Source organism: Carcharodon carcharias, chromosome 10 (genome assembly GCF_017639515.1).
Source record: "Carcharodon carcharias isolate sCarCar2 chromosome 10, sCarCar2.pri, whole genome shotgun sequence".
Classification (NCBI taxonomy): domain Eukaryota; kingdom Metazoa; phylum Chordata; class Chondrichthyes; order Lamniformes; family Lamnidae; genus Carcharodon; species Carcharodon carcharias.
Window position 1 is genome coordinate 149894292 of NC_054476.1, and position 23126 is coordinate 149917417.

The following is a 23126-nucleotide window of genomic DNA, read 5'->3' on the forward strand; positions in this document are numbered from 1 at the left end:
TCTTTAAGGAGCTAGACAGGGTAATGATGAGAAAATGTTCCCCTTGTCTGGGGAATCTAGAACATGGGGGCAGTGTCTCAGGATAAGGGGTCGTCCGTTTTGGACTCAGATTAGGAGGAATATCTTCACTCAGAGGATTGTGAATTATTGAAATTTCTATCCCAGGGAGCTGTAGATACTCCGTTATTGAATATATTAAAGACCAAGGTTGATAGATTGTTGGGTACCATGGGAATTAAGGAATATGGTAGGGATAGTGCAAGCAGGTGGAGCTCAGAAAGAAGATCAGCCTTGACCTTTTGAATGATAGAGCAGGTTTGAGGGGCTGAATGGCCTCCTCTTGCTCCTATTTCTATTTTCTTATGAGTAATGATCCCATCCCCTTGCCTTCTCTCCATCTGGGGTTCGGGCTTTGGCAGAAGGGATGAAACAGTGACTCTGTTTCCTTGTACACAGAAGCTCCCTGGCCTGCTGAGCGTTTCCAGCATCTTCCATCAATCCTTCCAGTGGTTTAGGGAAAGGCAGCACAGAGGTTAAGCTTACTGGCTAGTAATGCAGAAACCTATACTAATGATTCAGAGACAGGCTGAATGTTATGTGGGGCTGCAGGAAGCAAAAGACAGGGGGTGGCTGCCTGTACTTGGCCGGTAGACCCAGAGCCACTTAACGGCAGCTAGGCATTTAATTGGCTCATGGCGGACCTTCCGCCCCCATCGGAGAGGAAGTCCCACCTCTGAGAGTTGCTGGCCAATCGAACAGCCAGCAGATCTGTCTCAGTAGCGCCCCTGGATGTGGTGGCCATTGTTGAGATTGCAGGTAGTCCCCTGAAGAAGAGGAACCAAGAGCCCAGGTGATGTTAAGCCCCGGGATCTCACCGGCGCCAGGATGGCAGGCCTTGGGGAGGGGAAGGGAGGCCGGGATCAAGAGGGCGAGGCGGGGTGAGTGAAAATGCAGGGGACAGGGAGTGCCTTGGCGTGGGGTGGGCCTTCGATGGGCGCAGGGTCCCAAAAGTGGAGGTGCACTTTTCTACTCTACAATGTTCCCAGGTTTCACCTGGAGGGTTTGATGTTTGGCATCAACCTTCATTCCGCTATGGGTTAAATCCCAGCAGTGGCAAGGGTAGGTCTTTAACTGGCCAATAATCAGCCAATTCAGGGCTTCAATTGGCCCACAGGCATTCAGGCCACCCTGTATCCCCCTTGACATGGATAAAATATAAGGAGGCATGGTGCCACTTCCATGCTGCCCAATTCTATGCCCCCCCCACCATCCCCCCCAATACCGGGATGGGGGGAGGGGTGTAAAATTCAGCACATGAGTTAAGATTCCACCATGGCCACAGAGGGATTGAAATTCAGGTAATTAAATCAATCTGGAATAAAAATCAAGTGTCAGTAATGGTGACCATGTAGTTACCAGATTGTCATAAAAACCCATCTGGCTCACCAAAATCCTTCAGTGAAGGAAATCTGCCGTCTTACCCGGTCTGGGACTATACGTTACTCCAGACCCACAGCAATGTGGCTGACTCTTAGCTGCCCTCTGAAATGGCCGAGGAAGCCACTCAGCTCACCACCACCTTCTCGAGGGCAATCAGGCCTGGGTAAAAAAATGCTGGCCTTGCCAGAAATGCCCACACCCACGGATGAATAAAAACAGAAGCCAAGCAGGTGTAACTCCCAGTCTGTGATCGAGTCTGATTAGTGAAGAGGATGCTGTAACCAAGCATGAAAAGGAAAGGGAGGAATCCAAAGATAACACACAATATCTTATTAATGAATAGATACTATATATGGCTAGACCAGAAGCTGGCTGCGTGGACGGCAGTGTCCAATTAATACCTGCACATCTTAGCTGTGGCGCCTGATATTAATCCTAAGAGACCAACAGCAGAAATAAGTCAAACTCATCAAGTATCAGACAATTAATCAAATGAAATAGCAAACCTTGCAACGTTCGAATTCTGTAATGTGGTACAAGAGACTCTGCAGGTTATAATTGAAGAGCCAAACACCGTGTAATATTATGCTAACTGACAGCAAGATTAATTATTGTATATTGTATCATTTAATGACCCTCATTCTACTGGGTAGACGTACAACAGGAGACACACTAGCCGTCCACTTGAACACATGGGCCTGTTTAACCCTCTCCCAAAACAAACCCAAGAGACTCGTCCTCAGAATTACATATCACGTAGTCTTTTGCAAACAGAAACAGGCCATTTGGCCCAACTGGTGTATACTGGTATTAATGCCCAGCATGCGCCTCCTCCCACCCTACTTCATCTGATCTCATCCAATTCCTTCTCATTCCTGTGTTTATCCAGCTTCTCCTTAAATCTGTACTATTCGTCTCTACCACTGCCTGTGGTAGTGGGTTCCATAGTCTCATCATTCTCTGGGTAAAGGCATTCTCCTGAATTCCCCATTGGATTTATTGGTGACGATCTTATATTTATGGTCCCCAGTTTTGGTCTCCCTGCAATTAGAAATATCTTCACTATGTCTACCGTATCAAACCCCCTCATCATCTGAAGGGCCTATGTACTGGGGCTGTGCAATGCCCCGAGAATGTACCCTAAAATAAATCATTAACTTGCCAGCGCATAAAACACATGGCACTGATTCTCTCCCAGGGGGTGGCACATCTCCCCAGCACCTCACCTGCCTTGTTGTTCATCTGAGAGGCTGGGGAAATCACACAAGTAAACTAGATCACCAATCAGGAACGGGAATACTATTCCCTCCTCCTTGTGCAGGGGTCTGAGGCTACCCGCCAACGCTGTCTCAGCTAAACTTAGCACAGCTGGATTTCCCCACTTGTCTCTGAGGTGCTGGTCACTCTGCACCCAACCATCTGGAGGGATGAAAGTGAAAAAGAGAGGTGGGGAGGAAAATGTATGTTTAAGGAAGTGGGTCATTGAATCAAACAGCACAGAAGGAGGCCATTCAGCACACTGGGTCTGTACCAGCTCTTTGAAAGAATTATCCAGGTAGTCCCGCTCTTTCCCTGTAACCTTGTGAATTTTTCCTTTCCATGTATATATCCAATTCTTTTTGAAAGTTACTATGAATCTGCTTCCAGGCATTCTAGGTCATAACAACATGCTGGCTAAAATAATTTTCCTCATCCCCCCCTCTGCTTGTTTACCAAGCCACTCACCATCTTGACCTGGAACTATATCGCCGTCCCTTCACTGCTGCTGAGTCAAAATCCTGGAACTCCCTTCCTAACTGCACTGTGGGTGTATCTACACCACATGGACTGCAGCGGTTCAAGAAGGCAGCTCACCACCACCTTCTCAAGGGCAACTAGGGATGGGCAATAAATGCTGGCCCAGACAACGAAGCCCACATCCCACGAACAGATAAAAATAAATGGTTTTAACTCTGTGTTATTTGGTCACTGACTCTGCTGCCAATGAAAAGAGTTACTCCTGATTTACTCTAGCCAAACTTCCCATTAACTTTCTCTCCTAGGAGAACAATCCCAGACTCTAAACACCTCCACATAAGTGCGGGTAAAAAACTAAAAGCTGAAAATAGGTGAGCTTTTAAACGCTTGTGTGCAAGTTTGCGATTCGGAGTTGCCATATCCTTGCTGCTAAGCAGCACAGTCAGTACTCACATGATGGCATCCATCGGTTTCTCAATGTGTGGGGAGGTACAACCCAGAATTTCACCCGGCGACAGTGGTTTACACTGCGGGACACAGATGTTGTATTCCGATTGCAGCTCCTGGCTGGTGGACTGGAGGAACAAACAATGGAGGGAGAGAGTCAGGCAGACAATAAGAGACAGTGGAAGGGGAATAGTACTTCTGAACTACTGAAAGATTAGCCATCGAAAGAGACACAAGTTACAGTCAAACCTCATTAGTCCTTTCCCGCTGGGAGGAGCTGTAAATGGGTCATCAATGCCAAATTCCCATAACACCTAGAGACTGCTTCCAGCATTACACTTGATATTCCCTAAATTTTACAGCTAATTAGGAAGCAATTTTTTGTTTCTTTCATCACCCTTCAGCAACGCCTAGCTTAATGATTATTAAAGTGGGAGAGGATTCTTCTTTAATAAATTGCTGTTGATAGCGACACAGGAAACTCACTCTGCATTCATGGAGCAATAAGTAGACAGAATAAAAAGAACTGAGCTGCCACCAGCAGAATGGGGACATGTTTTCATGATGCCCCCCCCACTCCGTCCTTGTGGAAAAGCATCTGAGGCCCTGCATGGCTCGACTAAGTCCAACGCTTGCTGCCTGGACAGTCCCTGGCATAGATCCTTCACCTTGCCTAGGAGCCCTCAGCATGCCAGCAAGCTGTATCGCCACGTCAGGTCTACCTGAGCTCCTTGCTGCTCAGTACAAAAGGTGATTCAATCAACGTATTTTAGGCTGATCTCTGTAACCTTCTCCACCCTACAATCCTTTGAGATCTCTGCACTCCTCCAGTTCTGACCTCTTGCACATCCTGATTTTAACTGCTCCGCCATTGGCTGCCATGTCTTCAGCTGCCTAGGGCCCTAAGCTCTGGAATATGCACCCCAACCCCCCCACCCCACCCATCCCACCCCCCCCACCAAACACCTTGACATCGCTTCCTCCTTAAATTGCTACCTCCTTCTCCTTAGGATGTTTTACTAACTGAAAGGTGCTATATAAATGCAAGCTGGTTTTGTTGATGTCAAAGATTAAACAACTTTGCTTTAGATTTTTTATCAGTGAACTACGCGGTCCCGATGGCTTCGAATGACCTCAGCCAGTCAGTGAGCTGCAATGACTGGGCAGGATTGCTGGCCTGAGCCCCAGTGTGTGCCGATTTAGTCAGATTCCGTTGAGGTGACGGCTGCAAACCCACAGGGGTCATGAATCCCTGGAGTGTAGCCATGACTCAGCAGGCACCAGTCCTGCCTCTGAGGCAGCAGGTTGTGGCTACAAGTGGGGGCAAAATCCAGGCTGACAATTCCAGTGCAGTACTGAGGGAATGTTGCACTGTTGGAGGTGCCGTTTTTCAGATAAGGCACTAAACTGAGGCCCTGCCTGCCTTCCCATTTGGACACCAAAGATCTTTCGAAGAAGAGAGGGGGAGATCCCCACCACCCCCGGTGTCCTGTCCAATATTTATCGCTCAACCAACATCACAAAAACTGATTATCTGGTCTTGGTCATATTGCTATTTGTGGGAGACTTGCTGTGCACAAATTGGCTGTTGCATTTTCTACATTACAACAATTCAAAAGTATTTTATTGGTTGTAAAGCACTTTGGGGTGCCCTGCGGTCGCAAAGGTTTTTTGAATTCATTCATGGGATATGGGTGAAACTGGCTAGGCCAGCGTTTATTGCCCATCCCTAACTGCCCTTGAATGTGGTGGTGAGCTGCCTTCTTGAATCACTGGAGTCCCTGTGGTGTAGGTGCTGTTAGGGAGGGAGATCCAGGATTTTGACCCAGCGACAGTGAAGGAACGGCGATATATTTCCAAGTCAGGATGGTGAGTGACTTGGAGAGGAACTTCCAGGTGGTGGTGTTCCCATGTATCTGCTGCCCTTGTCCTTCTAGATGGTAGCTGTTGTGGGTTTGGAAGGTGCTGTCTAAGGAGCCTTGGTGAGTTCTTGCAGTGCAACTTGTAGATGGTACACACTGCTGCTACTGTGTGTCGTTGGTGGGGGGAGTGAATGTTTGTGGATGTGGTGCCAATAAAGCGGGCTGCTTTGTCCCAGATAGTGTCGAGTTTCTTGAATGTTGTTGGAACTGCACTCATCATGGTAAATGGAGAGTATTCCATCACACTCCTGACCTGTGCCTTGTAGATGATGGACAGGCTTTGGGGAGGCAGAAGGTGAGTTACTCGCCGCAGGATTCCTAGCCTCTGACCTGCTCTTGTAGCCGCAGTACTTATATGGCTGGTCCAGCTCAGTTTCTGGTCAATGGTAAACCCCAGGAAGTTGTTAGTGGGAGATTCAGTGATGGTAATGCCTTTGAACATTGAGGGATGATGGTTAGATTCCCTCTTGTTGGAGATGGTCATTGCCTTGCACTCGTGTGGCACGAATGTTACTTACTACTTGCCAGCCCAAGCCTGGATATTGGATATCAAAAGGTGCTATATAAATACAAGTCTTTCGCGAATCAAGAATCAAATGGTCATTCCACTCTGGTTCCCCTTCATGATCACTGTTCAATGGCGATTACTGGAAGTGTGCACAAGGGTGTCAGGTGAGGACGGAATCAGGCATGGCCTTTATTAACTGATGAACGGTTACTAATCCGATATATTAACCTTGCTTCTCTTTCTCCACAGCCTCTGCCTGACCTGCCGAGTGTTTCTCCTTTCAGGTTTCCAGTGTCTGCACTATCTTGATCTTGTGACTTGTTGACCGTTCTGTCATCAGGCAGTCTCCCTCTAACTCTCTGTGGGGGACTCTACATGAACAATGGCCACTGTAGTCAGAGGTAAGGAACATGGCTCCTCTCCCACGGCCTAATGAAGGAGAACAAGAGTGATGGGGGGGAGGGGAGGGGCCTAAATGAATAAGTGTGCGCCAACATTTCTCTAACCTTCTGTGCCTACAGCAATAGCGCATGGCATTAATCCCAGGCCTACACCTCTATCCTCATCTGAGGATAATTCCAAATTATCGCCTGTCAAATGAAGCACAAGGATAATGGACTTCATCAAGTTAGGAGGCAGACAGCTGATAAATGCCCCAAATTACCAGAAGGGTTTTGAGAAATATTCATTCACCTCTCCCACTTTCTGCTCAATAAGGTCAGTTGAAACCAGTCAAGGCAATCCATCAGGATGTCACTCTATGAAGTGCTCGAATGTCAAGGCCTTGGTGCTAAACTAAAAAGCTGCTTCAAATGGCATAGCCCCAGCCTGCCTGTGACATTTCCACAGCAAGTTTACACAAGAGTGCAGGAGCTAATGGAATGAAAATTGATCACAATTATTGCACACAGTGCCACAGCACCATCACTGCATTATGACAAAGATTCCCCGCTTGTTAACGGTTCCGAAAACTAAACCCGAACCTGGATTTACCTACTGGCCGCCAAAGCAGTCCCGGGAGCAAACATTTCGGTCGGCTATCTCGCTTCGTCTGGTGAAAATAGATGGTGCAGTTCAAGAGTAAGCAGGAATAAACAGGGGGCATTGCAAAAAGAGGGAGGAGAAAGCAACTACTGTCAGGGAAGGGTTACAGTTTGGGTGAACAGCTGGGGCCTCTTTTCCCTACAACAGAAAAAAAGCAACTGGTAGAGTTCTTCAAAATTACAACTTGAGAGAGTAAATGTAGAGATAATGTTCCATTGATGGGTGAAGACCAAAACTAAGGGACATAAATATCAGGTAGTCACTAATAAATCCAATCACACATTCAGGAGAAATTTATTTACCCAGAGAATGGCAAAAATGTGAATGAGTTAGACAATCAGCACATATTTAATAAACATATATATACACACACACATATAAAATATATTTAAGAGGAAGTTAGATAAACATATGATAGTGGAAGGTACAGAATATACCCATAGGGTAAGTTTTTTTTCATCCACAGGATGTGAGCGCTAGCATTTATTGCCCATCCCTAATTGCCCTTGAGAAGGTGGTGGTGAGCTGCCTTCTTGAACTGCTGCAGTCCATGTGGTGGAGGTACACCCACAGTGCTGTTAGGGAGGGAGTTTCAGGATTTTGACCCAGTGACAGTGAAGAAACGGCAACATATTTCCAAGTCAGGATAGTGAGTGACTTGGAGGGGAACTTCCAGGTGGTGGTGTTCCCATCTATCTGCTGCCCTTGTCCTCCTAGGTGGTACAGTTCGTGGGTTTGGAAGGTGCTGTCGAGGGATGCCTTGGTGAGTTGCTGCAGTCTATCTTGTAGATGGTACACACTGCTGCTACTGTGCATCGGTGGTGGAGGGAGTGGATGTTAGAGGTGGTGGATGGGGTGCCAATCAAGTGGGGCTGCTTTGCCCTGGATGGTGTCAAGCTTCCTGAGTGTTGCTGGAGTTGAAGTAAATAGAGTGGGAGAAGGTTCATTTGGAACATAAACACTGGCATTGATCTGCTGGGCCAAATGGCCTGTTTCTGTGATGTAATTACTGTATAACAATTTACTCTACTCAGTGAAAAGTGACAGCAGATAACTGCCAGGCCACCCACTGACCTCTGAAGAGGCTCTGTCACAAGCAGAGTGTCTGAAATATCCCAATCCCTGTTCTATTCTCAGGGGATTTTAAAATTTGTAAAATAGATTGTGTAACATTTAACAAAAAAAAAATATTTTCTTTAATTAATGCCTTTATCATTGCAAAACTTTCCAAGACTCTTCAGAGAGTCAAAGCCTGAAAAAACGGACTCCCAGCTAAAGATGGCTGGGGAAGGGTGACTGAAATTTTGGCCGAAGTGGTGGGTTTAAGCAGAGCAGAGGAGAAGGTGGTGGAGACTGGAGGGGTTTAGGGTGGGAATTCCAAAGTGTGGGCTCTAGACCACAAAAGGAGGGGTGCAGGAAAGGGAAAATGCACAAGAGGTGAGGGTTGGAGGAACACAGGAGTCTGGGGGAGTCTGTTCCACCGTTCAATAAGATCCCAGTTGATCTGAGCATCTTTAACTCCATACACCTGTCCTGGTACCACAACTCTGAGTACACATTGCCGAACAAAAGTCTTTCACTCTCAGTTTTAACTGACCCTCCAACCTCAATGGCTTTTTGGGGGGAGCGAATTTCAGATTTCCACTTGCACTTGTGCGAAGAAGTACTTCCTGACATCGTCCCTGAACAGCCTGGTTCTCATTTTAGTGTCATGCCTGCCCTGTTCTGAACCCTCTCACCACAGGAAAAAAGTTTCTCTCTATCCTCCCAGCCCCTTTAATCGTCTTCGAGTCAGAGAATTGGATAGTACAGACGGAGGCCATTTGGCTCATCATGTCCAGACTGGCTCTTTTGAAGCGAAATCCATCTCAATTAAATCATTCCTTAAATCTTCAATACTCAAGGGAGTACAAGCTTAGTCTACGCTATATGACCCTTTTAGTTGTTAACGGTGGCTGCATTGTACAAGGTGAGCTGCGGTGTGCTGATGAGGTTTATTTTACAGCCGTGCTACAGAAAACAAATATACTCCCAGTCAGAAACACGTTTACTTGGGATCACCCTCCTGACTATTGGCAGGAATCAGGGGAAGTCACGTGAACTGAATCTCACAGGAGACCTTGAGAGGCTGATTAGAGCTCTGTATAAAGGGCGCAGAGCAAGTGAGGGTCGGAGGTGAGTGTGGGGGGAGGGGGACGGTGGAACCCCCAGGACTTCTCAAACAAATCATTTACTCTGTCCCTCAATTATTGAAACAATATGCTAAAACTGGGAGATCCAGTGAGGCAACCCCAGGTACCAGCGCTTTCAATAAACTCTGACTTAGCTGCATTTTGCTATGTGACATACAAGGTGTCAAAAATCCTAGCTAATAAATAGAACAAATTCTTTCTTTGTTTTGTTGGTGTTAACTCCTCATGCTAGACGACTTTTTGTTCGAACTGAGATGAGGGATGACAGTGCTTGACTATTCCTTCTGTCTGTATTGTTCCTCTATGAAGGCCCTCGGGATGTTTTGCCCTGTCTCAGCTATGCTGTATAAGTGTAATTGGGAGGCTGAGAATAGAAAGGCTTTCTCTCACGCATTAACAGTTAATGCCCTCGACAGGGTTTGGGGGCGGGGGTGGGGGGTGGTGGTTTGGGGTTATGCTTGGGAGACAGTAGCGTAATGTTGGGCTTACCTTGGGGTCACTGCTGAGTAATGCCAGGGTTATGGTAGATTACACCAGAGTTACTGTGCAGCAATGAAGAGGTTACAATGGGATTACTGTGGGATAACGATGAGGTTATGGTGGGGCAACGATGAAATTAAATTGGGGAAGCGGTGAACTTACGGTGGGGCAGTGATAAACTTACGGTGGGGCAGTGATAAACTTACGGTGAGGCAGCGATAAACTTACGGTGAGGCAGCGATAAACTTACGGTGAGGCAGCGATAAACTTACGGTGAGGCAGCGATAAACTTACGGTGAGGCAGCGATAAACTTACGGTGAGGCAGCGATAAACTTACGGTGAGGCAGTGATAAACTTAAGGTGAGGCAGTGATAAACTTACGGTGGGGCAGCAATGAAATTAGGGCAGGGGCAGCGAGGAAATTAGGGTGGGGGCAGAGAGGGAATAAGGGTGGGTCAGCGATGAACCTACGGTGGGGTTACAGAGCTGTTTCCTTACCTGCAGCGCAGCCACAAACTGGATGGTGCTGACCAGAGTGAGTGACGAGCCCTTGGGGAAGTTGAATCGAACAGTGTCGATGAAGTGCACGCCATCGATTTTAATATCGACAAACACGTAGAGCATTTTGATTCCAGCTGTGGCGTCAATTGGAACTGAAAGCGAGAAGAATAATGACAGATGAGCCCTCTGGAGAAAGTCTGAATACAGCCATGGTGGCAACCAGACCACTGCAGAGCCCGTGAGCAGGGAGACTGTTCACGCACGCCTTCTCTTTGCATCCAGCTTTCAGATTTTCTCCTCTGTGCCCTAATGTCCAGCCCGCCTTCAAGGCTCTGCTGCCAAAAAGCACAGTCGCAGGGGGCCCGCTGCTATCGGGTGGGGACAAGTGTGTGCCTCCCCCTTCCCCAGCTCGGACATCTGGTCATCCCTCACCTCCACCGCAAGAGCATGTCACAGCCTCCAATCTGCAGAACTCGGAGCTTTCACCTGCAGCTCATTCCAAGCAGCTACCATCTCACAGCCTTCATTCCTTCAACAATTGATCCGGTTGGTTGAGAGAGAAACTAGATCCTCTGGTTAAGGAAGCCTTGAACAAGGGAACAGGAGTTTAATTTTGGAATGTCATACAAAGGGCAGTGGAAATCTGTAACTCTCTCCCCGAAAAAGCTGTTTAGCCTGTGGGTCAATTGAAAATTTCAAATCTGAGACTGACAATATTTTGCTTGGTTAAGGGTATAAGAGGTTGAGATACAGAGCAGCTGTGAACTAATAAATGGAAGAACAGCCTGGAGGGGCTGAATGGCCTCCTCCTGTTCCTCTGTTCCTTTATGTTGAGTCTCACGCTGTTAATATTTACTAGGTTCCAAACCGTCTCTCCCACTCTCGCCGTTGGCCCACATGTACTGTTGTCCATCCTCACGATCCCCCTGGACACAATTCCACACTGTTCCCACAACATTACACCCAGCAGCGTCCTACAATAACCCTAACCTTAGCACAAAGTGCTCATCCAGTCATTCGTCAAATCCCAGACACCGTCTCAGTGTCAGCCGTGGCTCAGTGGGTAGTTTGCTTGTCTTCGAGTCAGAGGTCACGGGTTCAAGCCCCACTCCAGATGCTTGAGCACGTGCTCCAGCCTGACACACACTGCAACTCTGAGGGAGTGCTGTACTGTCAGAGGTGCCACCTTTTTGGATGAGCCAAGCTAAACCGAGGCCTCTTCTGCCCTCTTGCTTGGATGTAATAGGTCACAATATTGATGAAGAGCAGGGGAATTTACCCCTGTGTCCTGGACAATATTCATCCCTCAACCAAAAAATAGATCACCTGGCCATTAATTTCATTACTGTTTGTGGGACCTGGCCATGTGTAAATTGGCTGCCACGTTTCCTACATCACAACCAAAGTGGACCAAAAGGGCTCTTGGTTGTGATCACTGTACACACAGACACTGATGGGATTAGACTTAGTTATTCTCCTGAAACCTCCACCTGATTGATAAGTCTCTTCTTAAGTACGGCTACTTGGGTGGGAATTTTTTCAAGTTGTTAATTCACCTGATGTGGACGTTTCTGGCTGGGCCAGCATTTCTTGCCCATCCCTAACTGCCCTTGAGAAGGTGGTGGTGAGCTGCCTTCTTGAACCGCTGCAGTCCACGTGGTGTAGGTACACCCACAGTGCTGATAGGGAGGGGGTTCCAGGATTTTGACCCAGCGACAGTGAAGGAACGGTGATATGTTTCCAAGTTGGGATGGTGAGTGGCTTGGAGGGGAACTTCCAGGTGGTGGCGTTCCCATGTGTCTGTTGCCCTTGTCCTTCTAGATGATGGAGGCTGTGTGTTTGGAAAGAGCTTGGAGGAGCCTTGGTTTAGTTGCTGCAGTGGTTCAAGGTGGTGGATGGGGTGCCTGCCGAATGGGCTACTTTGTTCTGGATGGGGCTGAGCTTCTTGAGTGTTGTTGGAGTTGAACTCATCCAGGTAAGTGGAGAGTATTCCATCGCACTCCTGAATTGTGATTTGTAGATGTTGGACAGGCTTTGTGAAGGCAGGAGGTAAGTGACTCGTTGCAGAATTCCCTGTCCCTGGCTTACTCTGTAGAACCCTAGCAAGTCAATGGCTACAGGAGAGGAGGGGAGGCATAAATTGGGGGTGAGGGGCAGGCTTGTTGACATTCTATAAATCAGGTCCATGCAGGAATTAAGGAGAGACCTGAAGACAATGCAGATGCAGAAACAGACTGGAGCTACGAATCAGCACTGTTCAATTCTCTAAATAAATGTGGGTTGACCTGACCTTTGCAATTCAATAAGTTTCACACTAATGGAGTGTGAACAAAAAAACACTCCGACAAATCATTTCCGATTCACCTTAAAAAATGACAACTTCAGCCAAGTGCATCCATCGGTTGAAGGGAGACAGAACAAGTGGCATAATTCACAAAGAATTAAACACATACACCTGCGCCCACGCATGCACAATGGTACCTTTATCACAAGGAGAGAGAATAATGGATCTCTGTCACTCCCTCCAGCACAACAACCCAACTGAGATCTCGGCACTCCTCCAATTCTGGTCCCTTGCGCATCCCCAATTTCCTTCACTCCATGACAGGAAGCTGTGTCTTCAGCTGCCTGGGACTTAAACTCTGCAAGCCCTTAACTAAACATCTTCACCTGCTTTTCAGAGGCTCATTAAAACCTCCCTCTTTGACCAGGTTTTTTTGGTGATCTGTCCTGATATCACTTTGTATGCCCCGGAATCAAGTGTTGCTTTATAATGTCTCTTGGAATTGTTTACTAAAGGTGCTATATAAATGCAAGTTTTTGAGTTCCATGCTCAAAGAGTTCAGAACTTTTAAATTAGCAACTCTTCCAGACTAGGGTCCAAATGGTATCTTGTATAGGACAATGGATTTATGGGAATAGTGACAGTTTCTAATCCAATCAACAGGTTCAGGTAACATCATGGTTACAAACAGTGAACTCAAGGTAACCCAGGTCTTTAATCACCGTAACCTACTGTTTTGTTGCTTTAATCTAAAAAGCTGTTTCCATTAATGGGCGAGTTCTTTATTCTGGTCTCTGTGGATGTTGGTGCAAGTGTGATCTGTCAGCCCACATCTTACATTTGGACAACTACTTCATCAGACAAGTGACCCTGGGGCTATCACTGAAGGTCTATCAAGAAATAATGGAAAGCTTTGCATTTACATAGCGCCTTCCACAGCCTCAGAGTGGCTCCCTGCTCCTTGTCTGGGGACTCAGTGGCTCATATCCACTAACCCTGGGATAGAGAGGAAACAGCCAAGCTATACAGCCAAGTTGAAGTGTAGTCACTGTTGTAAGATAGGAAACTCTGCAGTCAATTTGCACACAGCAAGCTCTCACAAACAGCAATGGGCTAAATGACAAATAAAGATAATCTGCTTCTTTTGTCATGTTCATTGAGGATAAATATTGCTGGGGACACTGGGGAGAACTCTCCTACTCTTCTTCAAGATAATACCATTGGACCTTTCACATTCTTTCATCTTTATGGAACCTTAGTTTAATCTCTCACAGGCTCATTCAAGAGATGGTCCCTCTGATAGTCCAGCCCTTCTGCAGTATTGCACTGGGAACATCAACCTACAATTTTAGCTCATGTTTCTGGACTTGGACTTGAATGCATGACCTTCTGATTCAAGAGGGGGGAGTGCTACCCACTGAGCCACGGTGAACACGGGTGATAAATAGGGAAACTTCCAGTTCAGAGACGTCAGGGTTAGGTTAGTGAGAGAGTTTTTCAACAGGATGTCAAGGGAGGGATTAGACAGGTTGGTGAGGAAAGGTTTAGATAGTGAGGGGAGTTTAGATAGCGAGAGAGGGTTTAGAGATGTTAGTGAGGGAGGGTTTAGATAGGTTAGTGAGGGAGCGTTCAGACACGTTAGTGAGGGAGGGTTTAGACACGTTAGTGAGGGAAGGTACAATGCAGGCAGTCTCAAAGCCCTGGGAAGAGGAAATGCAAAGCACCAAGGAGCCCACTCCCCCTCACTATCCAGAGATTCTGCAATCCACAACCCCTCACTGTAAAGTGTACTCCCATAGGCATTGGGTGACTCCTGGGTCAGCTTGTGATGCACAGTGTGGGTGAACAGCCAGCATTCCCAGTTCAGATTCAAACACAAGGGATGGCTAATTGGGTGTGAAACCATTTGTGCACCCGCGATCTCCTGTGGCCTGAGAACATGGAAACATTTGGAGGCCATTCAGCCCCACGGGCCTGTTCCGCCATTCAATGAGATCATGGCTGACCTGTATCTCCATCTCCATCCACCCAGCTTGTTCCATGAGCTGTTAATACCATTGTCTAAAAGACATTTATCAGCTAGCTGAGGAAGGGAGTAAGCCTGGGGGAGGATTTTCCCCCCCGTTGGCCTGGTGTGGTGTGCGTGGTCAGAAGCGGCCGTGACTTCATGCTGGCGGGCCAGTTAACGGCCAACCAACGTGAAATGCATGCTGGGAGTCTCAGCTCTGCCGGCGGCGGCGGTGGGGGGGTGGGGGGAGTTGGAGGACCGCGAGTGCTGAAGTGTTCGTGTGTGCGGCGCGCTGACAGCTCCCTGAGGGCACAGAACCTCCTCAGGGAGCTGAAGATTTTTAAGCTGAAAAATAAAGATTTTACATATGAAATAAACATGTCCCCACATGTGACTCACTCACATGAGGAGGGACATGTAAAAAAGGATGCTGAAAAATGTTAATGTTTTATTTTTGACTAAGCATTGGAAACCTCCTCCTTCCCGTGGATGAGGTTTCGTTAAAAATGTAAAGGCGAAAAATCCAACTTTATTAATTACTTAAAGGCCTTAATAGGCCTCTTAATTGTCGGCGCACTGTCGCCTCTCTCACGCACACCCACCGACCAAAGGATCATGAGCGTGCGCTATGACATTGGGACACTTGCCTGACATCATCGCGTACTATTTCACTCCCCCTCGGTTCAGGCACGCGCCCACCCACAGGACAAAAAATTCTGCCCCTGGAGTAGGAGAATTGAGAAAATCTCAATTCAAGTTAAACAAGAATTGCAGTCTGGGATAAGCCTGCTGACTGGGAAGAGGGGAAGAAAATTGAGATCATCAGTTTAAAACTTCAGGGACACAGGCTATAAGAAGACTTCTTCCACACAGCGAGTTGTTAGGGTTTGGAATGCACTGTCTGGAAGTGTGGTGGAGGCAGGTTCGATTGAGGCATTCAATGGATGGTTATTTAAACAGAAACAATGTGCAGGGTTACAGGGAAAACACAGGAGACTGACACTAAGTTAAAATGCTCAGAGAGCTGGTGCAGACATGATGGGCCGAATGGTCTCTTTCTACAATTCTGTGATTCTATGTGAAGCTTTGAGCATCACCCTGGAGGTGACAGCAGCCCCACAACTGGACAGCGAATGTCAGCATGGGAGGGGGGGGTGAGAGGGGGTTGGGGGGAGGTTAAGCCCCACTGTGATAGCACCCACAGTTGACCAGCTTCCTGAGTCTCACCATCTAGGCTCAGAAAGGAAGTGTGGCCAGTTGGGTGAGATTCCAAAGGGTAAGTGGACACCCACGTTCCCCCAGGCTAAGTGGCTGCTCAAACGTCCTCATGCATGACGGGCTCAAGGTGGGGCCATGTGCTTATCACCCACACATTCCAAAAAATGCAATGAGAGGATGCGCCAGTGGACACACGTGGGAAGAAAGTTTAGAAAGGGAGATGGCATCTTCAGGAGGGAGAGAGCAAACAACAACAACCTGCATTTACACAGTGCCTTTAATGTCATAAAACGTCCTAAGGTGCTTCGTGTGAGCATTATAAGGGAACATTTTGACAAGCGGTTTGGCAAGGCAATGTTAGGACAATTGATCTGAAGTTTAGGTAAATTTTAAAGGAAGGGCTGAGATTAATCCTGTTTCTCAGCTGATGTCCGGGAACCGTGCCCGATTTGTTTTGGAGTGCCCGAGCCAAGCTGCTGAGGCCGAAAAGGTTCGAGGATCCTCGCCGGAACCACCGACAAAGGATTGGCCTCAGGGACAGGGGATTATCCCCTGGGACACTGTCCCTGGCTGATGCCAGCTCATTCACCAACCATCAAGGCTTGTCCCCGGGGACAGGAAGGAATTAAGATGTGGGAGCAGTCATACAGCAGCCCACCTCCTCAGAAACTTCCGGCATTAAATGAGAGTCGGCCGCTCGCTCACACCGACAATTGTTCAACTTTCTCCTTCAAGGGTGGCAAGTTTATCAGCATGAAACACAGCAGGAAGGAAGAGAGGTGAACACGGCTTGTTCCAGTACTGAAGGTTTAATATTACAGAATGCACACTTCTGTAAGGCAACTTGGACCTCATGTAAGGGACTTAATGGCTCGGCTAATCAATATTGCAAAACGTCATGGGCCCCATTAACTCCTCATTACTACATTAGTAAACTAACATAATACTGCCAGGGCACAAATCAATGCAGAGCCCAGCGCTGGTGCAAGTCGAGTTCAGAGCTGGAAAAAATGAGTTGAAAGGAGCATTTTGAGCTTTTTTTCCTCTCTAATTCTTTCATGGGGTGTGGGTGTCTCCGGCTAGACTGACACTTATTGCCCATCCCTAATTGCCCTTGAGAAAATGGTGGGAGTGCTGCCTTCTTGAAGCGCTGAAGTCTGTGTGAGTTGAAAGTATTTCTCATGGGACGTAGGTGTGTTCTGATATGAGGCACGGTTGGCAGCAAAGGTAGACCAGAGCCTCAGGGATTACGTGTTTCTGCTGGAGGTGTGCCAGGCAGGCAGTGTCTCTGGTGCCAGGTGGTGTGTATCTTTTCTTCAATTCTTTTATGGGATTTGAGAATCACTAGCAAGGCCAGCATTTATTGCCCATCTCTAATTGCCCTTCAGAAAGTGGTGGTGAGCTGCCTTCTTGAACCGCTGCAGTCCATGTGCCGTAGGTACACCCACAGTGCTGTTAGGAAGGGGGTTCCAGGATTTTGATCCTGCAGTGAAGGAACGGTGATATATTTCCAAGTCAGGATGGTGAGTGACTTGGAGGGGAACTTCCAAGTGGTGGTGTTCCCATGTATCTGCTGCCCTTGTCCTTCTAGATGGGAGAGGCCACGGGTTTGGGAGAAGGCTTGGTGAGTTACTGCAGTACATCTAGTCGATGGTACATACTGCTGCCAACACGCACCATTAGTGGAGAGAGCACATGTTGAAGGTGGTGGATGTGGTGCCAATCAAGCAGGCTGCTTTGTCCTGGATTGTGTCAAGCTCCTTGAGTGTTGTGGGAGCTGCACTCATCCAGGCAAGTGGGGAGTATCCCATCACACTCCTGACTTGTGCCTTGCAGATGGTGGACAGGCTTTGGGGAGTCAGGAGGTGAGTTTATCATCGCACAATTCCTAGCCTCTGACCTGCTCTTGTCGCCACAGTATTTATATGGCTGGTCCAGTATGAATGCAAACTGTATCTTTGCATTGCTGTGGAACATGCTCCAAATCCATAGTTCCAGGCAGGCTGCCCCCTGCCCTCTCCACTCCCCCCACCACCTCCCTCAATTGTGCTGGCACGACACTTTCATATTTCCATGCGGGGCTCATGGTCCCTGTGGGCGAGACCTGCAAAAATGAGTGTCAGATCTGAGGGCAATGTCTGCTCTGTGGAACCAGCCCCGCTGGGAAATGCAGAGCCTCTGCCTGAATGCAGTTCACTTCAGCTTCTTAGAAAGCTGTCGAGAGAGAAGAATCCACAATCCCCCTCGGCCAGCACTAGCTCGGAAGTTAAGACGGCAGAGGTCACTGAAAGGTATTTTAACATTCCCAGGTACCATATATATATATATATATATATATATATATTTTATATATATTTAAAATCGAAAGTCTTCAAATTGTTCACACTGGTGCAAATGAGATGAAGTTCAGCAATGCAGACTGGATAAGGTCAGTAACATTCACGCAGAAGCAGCTGGTCACCTCTATCTGCCTGCCATCTCCATTTAACAAACCTTTACTGGAAGCTGTCGGAGCTCAGGAGAGTGGGGGAGGCGGGTGTTGAAGGACAGGACAGGACAGTTCAAGCTCAGCCAGCAGATCGCAGTGCCCCAGCTGGCTCCTCCCTGTGCACTCGTCCCCACTCCGCTCCTGCTCTCATTTTACTGTGCCCCTTACCATTTCTGCTAAATTACAATCTGAATTAAAACAGAACTCTTGGGAGACGGAGACCGGTAGACAAGAATATTGCAACTGACTGGAAGAAAACATTACTCTGAAAGGTCCTGTGTCGCCCAAGGAATCTTGGAAATTACAATCAGTGCCAGCTTCTGAACCGGAGCTGTCTACTCGAATTCCAGTCCCCTGGATCTCGAATATTCTTCCTTTTCAAACATTTATCCTCTCAATTGCTTGTTTGATCTCTGCCTCAGTCCATACTTGTGGTAAATATTTCCAACAACATCAACAACTTGCATTTGCGTAGCACCTTAAACATGATGATACATCTCAAGGTGCTTCACAGGAGCATTATCAGAGAAAATGTGATACCGAGCCACATAAGGAGACAGTGTGTCAAGTGGCCAAAAGCAAAGGGGCAGGCTTTAAGGGTTGTTTTAAAGGAGGATTGAGACGTAGTGAGTCGGAGAAGTTTAGGGAGGGAAGTCTAGAGCCTTGGTAGCAGATGGCACAGTCACCAATGGTGGGGTGATTAAAATCGGGGATCCTCAAGAGGCCCGAATCGGAGGAGCAGGGAGATCTGGTTGAATGTCAGCACTGGAATGGATTACACAGGTAGGGAGGGGCAGGGTCGTGGAGGGATTTGAAAACGAGATGGGAACTTTAAATTTGATGCTCTAATAACTCCAAGTGAAAAAACAAATCTTCTAACTTCCTCCAATTCTTGGAATGAGAATTTTCAGTCTGTGTCGTAACTTGGTGTCAATTTGCCAATGAGCGGAAACAAGATGTCACTGCCTCTGAAAACCTTCGTTAAATTTCTCCCTTAACCCTCTCTTGAATCAGTGATGAGAGAGAACTTAAAAAAAGCCACAATTTTTCAAGCCTGTGACTGTAACTATAAATGTCAGCTCAAGTGTGTCACCTACTCGAGGCAACTGCGCATTGTACTAGCACCTGATGCTCCATCTTCCAAAGCGTTGGCTTGGAAACAAAGCACTAGGTGGTGTTTACGTAACAGTATGATCGGTGATGCGATGACATCATTACTGTCGATGCGACATGTGTTTCACTGCTTTTATTTAACCAGATGTGAGTGTGTTAAAATTCCACTCATCCAGTGAACATGGCAGCATAGCGTCCCCTTGCAAAGCATTTACTCATCGTGTGAACTGGGAAGAGGTGGAATCAGGAAACGATAACAGCCGCAGTGTGCATTTATTGCTCTTAATATATTAAAATGTCCTTAAGGTGCTTCGTGGGAGCGTGATCAGAATGAAATGACACCTAACATGAGGTGATCTTAGGGCAGGTGGCCAATGTCAAAGCAGTAGGTTTGAAGGAGCCTTAAAGGAGGAAAGTAAGAGAGGGAGATGGAGAGGCAGAGGGATTTATGGAGGGAATTCCAGAGCCTAAGATCCAGGCAGTTGAAGGTATGGTCACCACTGGTGGAGTGAAGTATACAAAGGATATGCAAGAGACTTGAAATTGGAGTAGTGCAGAGGTCTACAGTCAGGCTGTGTAGCTACTGCCCCTCCAATCTTCCTGCTGCTTTGAGTATGTTGCTCGCTTGCTCATGAACCCTTCTAGGCTGATAATCCCAGGGGAAGGAGGAAAAGCTTATATAAAAATATAAACCTTGCTGACAACATAGCTAAGTTACCTTGTGACGAGCTGAATCACAAAGTCTCCTGTGGACCCAGGCTTGATCCCCAGTCTGAGTTATCCGTTCTCAGAGTGGCAGAGATGGGGGAGGGGTGGTCTCGCTCATCATGGAGTGGGAGAGAGGGGATAGTGGTGGTCTAGGCCATGTCGGAATGGGAGAGAAGGGGGAGTGGTGGTTTAGACCACGTCGGAATGGGAGACGGGGGGAGGGGTGAAGGCAACAATACAACTGGCCACAGCAGCACTGGGTCACTGAGAGGAAAACCAGCATAAGTGTCTTCTGATTGCCACGCACTGTGGCCCTGCTGGATCCATCTTCTATCATCTTCTGGTAACTCCTTCGAGTACAAACCCGTTTCCATCTGTTCCTATTCAGATGAAGTTACATTGTTTCCCATTGTGAGATTTGAACTCTTGATCTTGGGGTTACAAACCCAGTACCATAACCACTTGGCTATTTAGGCCAAGCTAAAATCAGAATGTAACTCTTTCGAGTACAAACCCATTTCCATCTGTTTGAGATGAAGTTACTTTATTTCATAGTTTGCCATTGTGAGATTTGAACTCTTGATACTCTTTCGAGTCAAACACGTTTCCATCTGTTCCTATTCAGGTTGAGCCCAATCTGTTCCCCATCCAGCAGGGTCACGCTTGGCCTAAATAGCCAAGTGGTTATGGTACTAGGCTTGTAACCCCAAGATCAAGAGTTCAAATCTCACAATGGCAAACTATGAAACAATGTAACTTTATCTGAATAGGAACAGATGGAAACGTGTTCGTACTCGAAAGAGTTACAACCACGGCTGGTTGAGGCACAGAAGGTATTGAAGGGGAGATTAATGCCTGGTGGCAGGTTACCTGGGTTCCAAGGGTTAGATTATGGGAAGAGATTACATAACTAAGATTGCATTTTCAGGAATAGAGAAGATTAAGGGGTGAAAAGGGGTAGGGGGGGGGGGCTGTGGTGGAGCTGGAGTGGGGGAATGAAGGTGAGGGAAGAAAATTATCAAAAGTTTATGATATTGGGCCACAAATGAAACCCAAATGTTTGTCAGGAGCCAAGTCCCTGTGAACACTGCACAGGTTACATCAACTGTTTGTCAGGGAGGAGGCTGTGAGGGAGGGTAAGTAAAATGGGCCTTATTTTAGAGAATGTTTAAAGGAAGGTCTGCAGGACCTTGGGCTGTTTCTTTGTGTTGAAACCTGAACTCTGTGCCTGCTCCTCTTTGCACATATTTAAGACCTTTCTTTTTTTCAAATTATTGTTTTTGTAATTCTCAAGTATGAACGCTTGAAAATCATCCCAGAACCCACAGATATTCAAAAATTTGATACAAAACATTTGTTCCCTATTAAAAATACATTTCCAGTGACTGTATTTTCACACTTCTCTCTCACTATGTTGCCACATTACTAATGCAACCTGCCCACCTCAATATGGCATCCGAGGGATCCAACGACTGCCTGAAAAACATTGCCTACACTAGCTGGAGGAGTATTAAGGCAGAGGCAGCAATCGCTGGGCTCAACAGCCGCTGCTGCAGCTGCACTTTATCCATCTCACATCTAAGGAAAAGAGATTTGCACTCTGCTCTTAGACAAAAAAAACAGAGTCAGGTGACTAAACACTTGGTCAAAGAGTTAGTGAATGGAGAGTTGAAAAGGTTTACATGAGAAATAGGAGCAGGAGGAGACCATACAGCCCTTCGAGCCTGCTCCGCCATTCAATAAGATCAAGGTTGACAATCTACCTGAACTCCACTTTCCCATATCCCTCAATCCCCTTTTTGCCCAAAAGCCTATCAAGCTCTTTCTTGAATATGCTCAGTGACCGAGCATCCGTCACTTTCTGCATTATAATTGGCCACAGCATCACTGGGTCACTGAGAGGAAAACCAGCGTCAGTGTCTTCTGATTGCCACCCAGTGTGACCCTGCTGGATGGGGAATGGATTGGAATCAACCTTTAATGGCCAATTCCCCCATCCCTGAACCTTAAATGAGTCACTAACACTCATCATCAAGGCTCACACTACAATCACAGCCAGCTGAGACACTGAAGTTATTGAACTGGCAGCAGTTCCCCAGAATATTACCTGGGTCCCAAGGGTTAGATTATGGTAAGAGATTACATAACTAAGCTTGCATTTTCAGGAATGCAGAAGGCCAAGTGGTGACCTGATTGATGTTTTTAAGGTCTTGGACAGAATTGATCAGGGTAGAGGATGCCAAAGGCTCACAACATTTTGCCGTGGGGGTTGGCAGGGAGGGGAGTTCCAGAGCTTGGGATCAAAAAAGTTAAAGGCACGGTCAGCAAAACTAAAAGAGAATCGGTAAAATTCCCCAGGGGAACTGGGAAGGCTTTCTTTTTAAACTTAGTGAATTGTTGCGATCTTGAATGCAACGCCTGAATGGGAGTTGGGAGCAGAATCAACAGCAACTTTCAAATGGGGATTGGATAAATAGTCAAAAAAGAGAAATTTGCCAGGCTATAGGGAAAGAGCGGCAGGTTAGGAGCTCTTACTAACAGCTAGCACGGGCAGGAAGGGCCAAATGACCCCTTTCTTCACAATCTCGGACTGTCGCACCCTCGAAAAGGCAGTCCTGCTGTAACCAACAGTGGAAGAGGCTCGAAAGATGTAAAGGAAAGACAGATTAGAACATGTATGACACATCACCGGAAAGCAGCAACAAATTGTCTTCAGCCTCCAGGTCAACGCCAGCTAGCAAATAATAAAAAAAACTATCTCCAAAAAAGAAGTGCTTTTTCACTGGCATTTGATGAATAATTAAAGCAAGCGAGTTCTGTCTATGGATTGGCGATTTCTTAGTATCCAATCTTTTTTTCCACTTTCACCTCTCAGCCATCAGCTGCAAGAATGATGTCTAGCACGGAAAGGGCAGAAATACCTCGACTATCAAACAAGCTTTGTCATTTCGTAGGACTTTGCAGAAATTACCAGCAACATCAAACTGCATCAGTAATTTCACTTCGGAGCTTCAAAGTCATGAGCAAATAATGAA

The 23126-nt window shown here is 47.0% G+C and overlaps 1 protein-coding gene across 2 annotated transcripts in view; it reads right to left on the reverse strand.

Moving 5' to 3' along the window:
* dph1 (diphthamide biosynthesis 1) overlaps window positions 1-23126 on the reverse strand; it is a 618203-nt gene that overhangs the window by 306419 nt on the left and 288658 nt on the right. For both annotated transcript variants that reach the window (XM_041196491.1, XM_041196492.1), the window contains 2 exons: window positions 10270-10424; window positions 3631-3752 (listed from right to left, as the gene is read on the reverse strand). In XM_041196491.1, the coding sequence (XP_041052425.1) occupies window positions 3631-3752; window positions 10270-10424 (277 nt within the window). The remainder of the gene's footprint in view (window positions 1-3630; window positions 3753-10269; window positions 10425-23126) is intronic.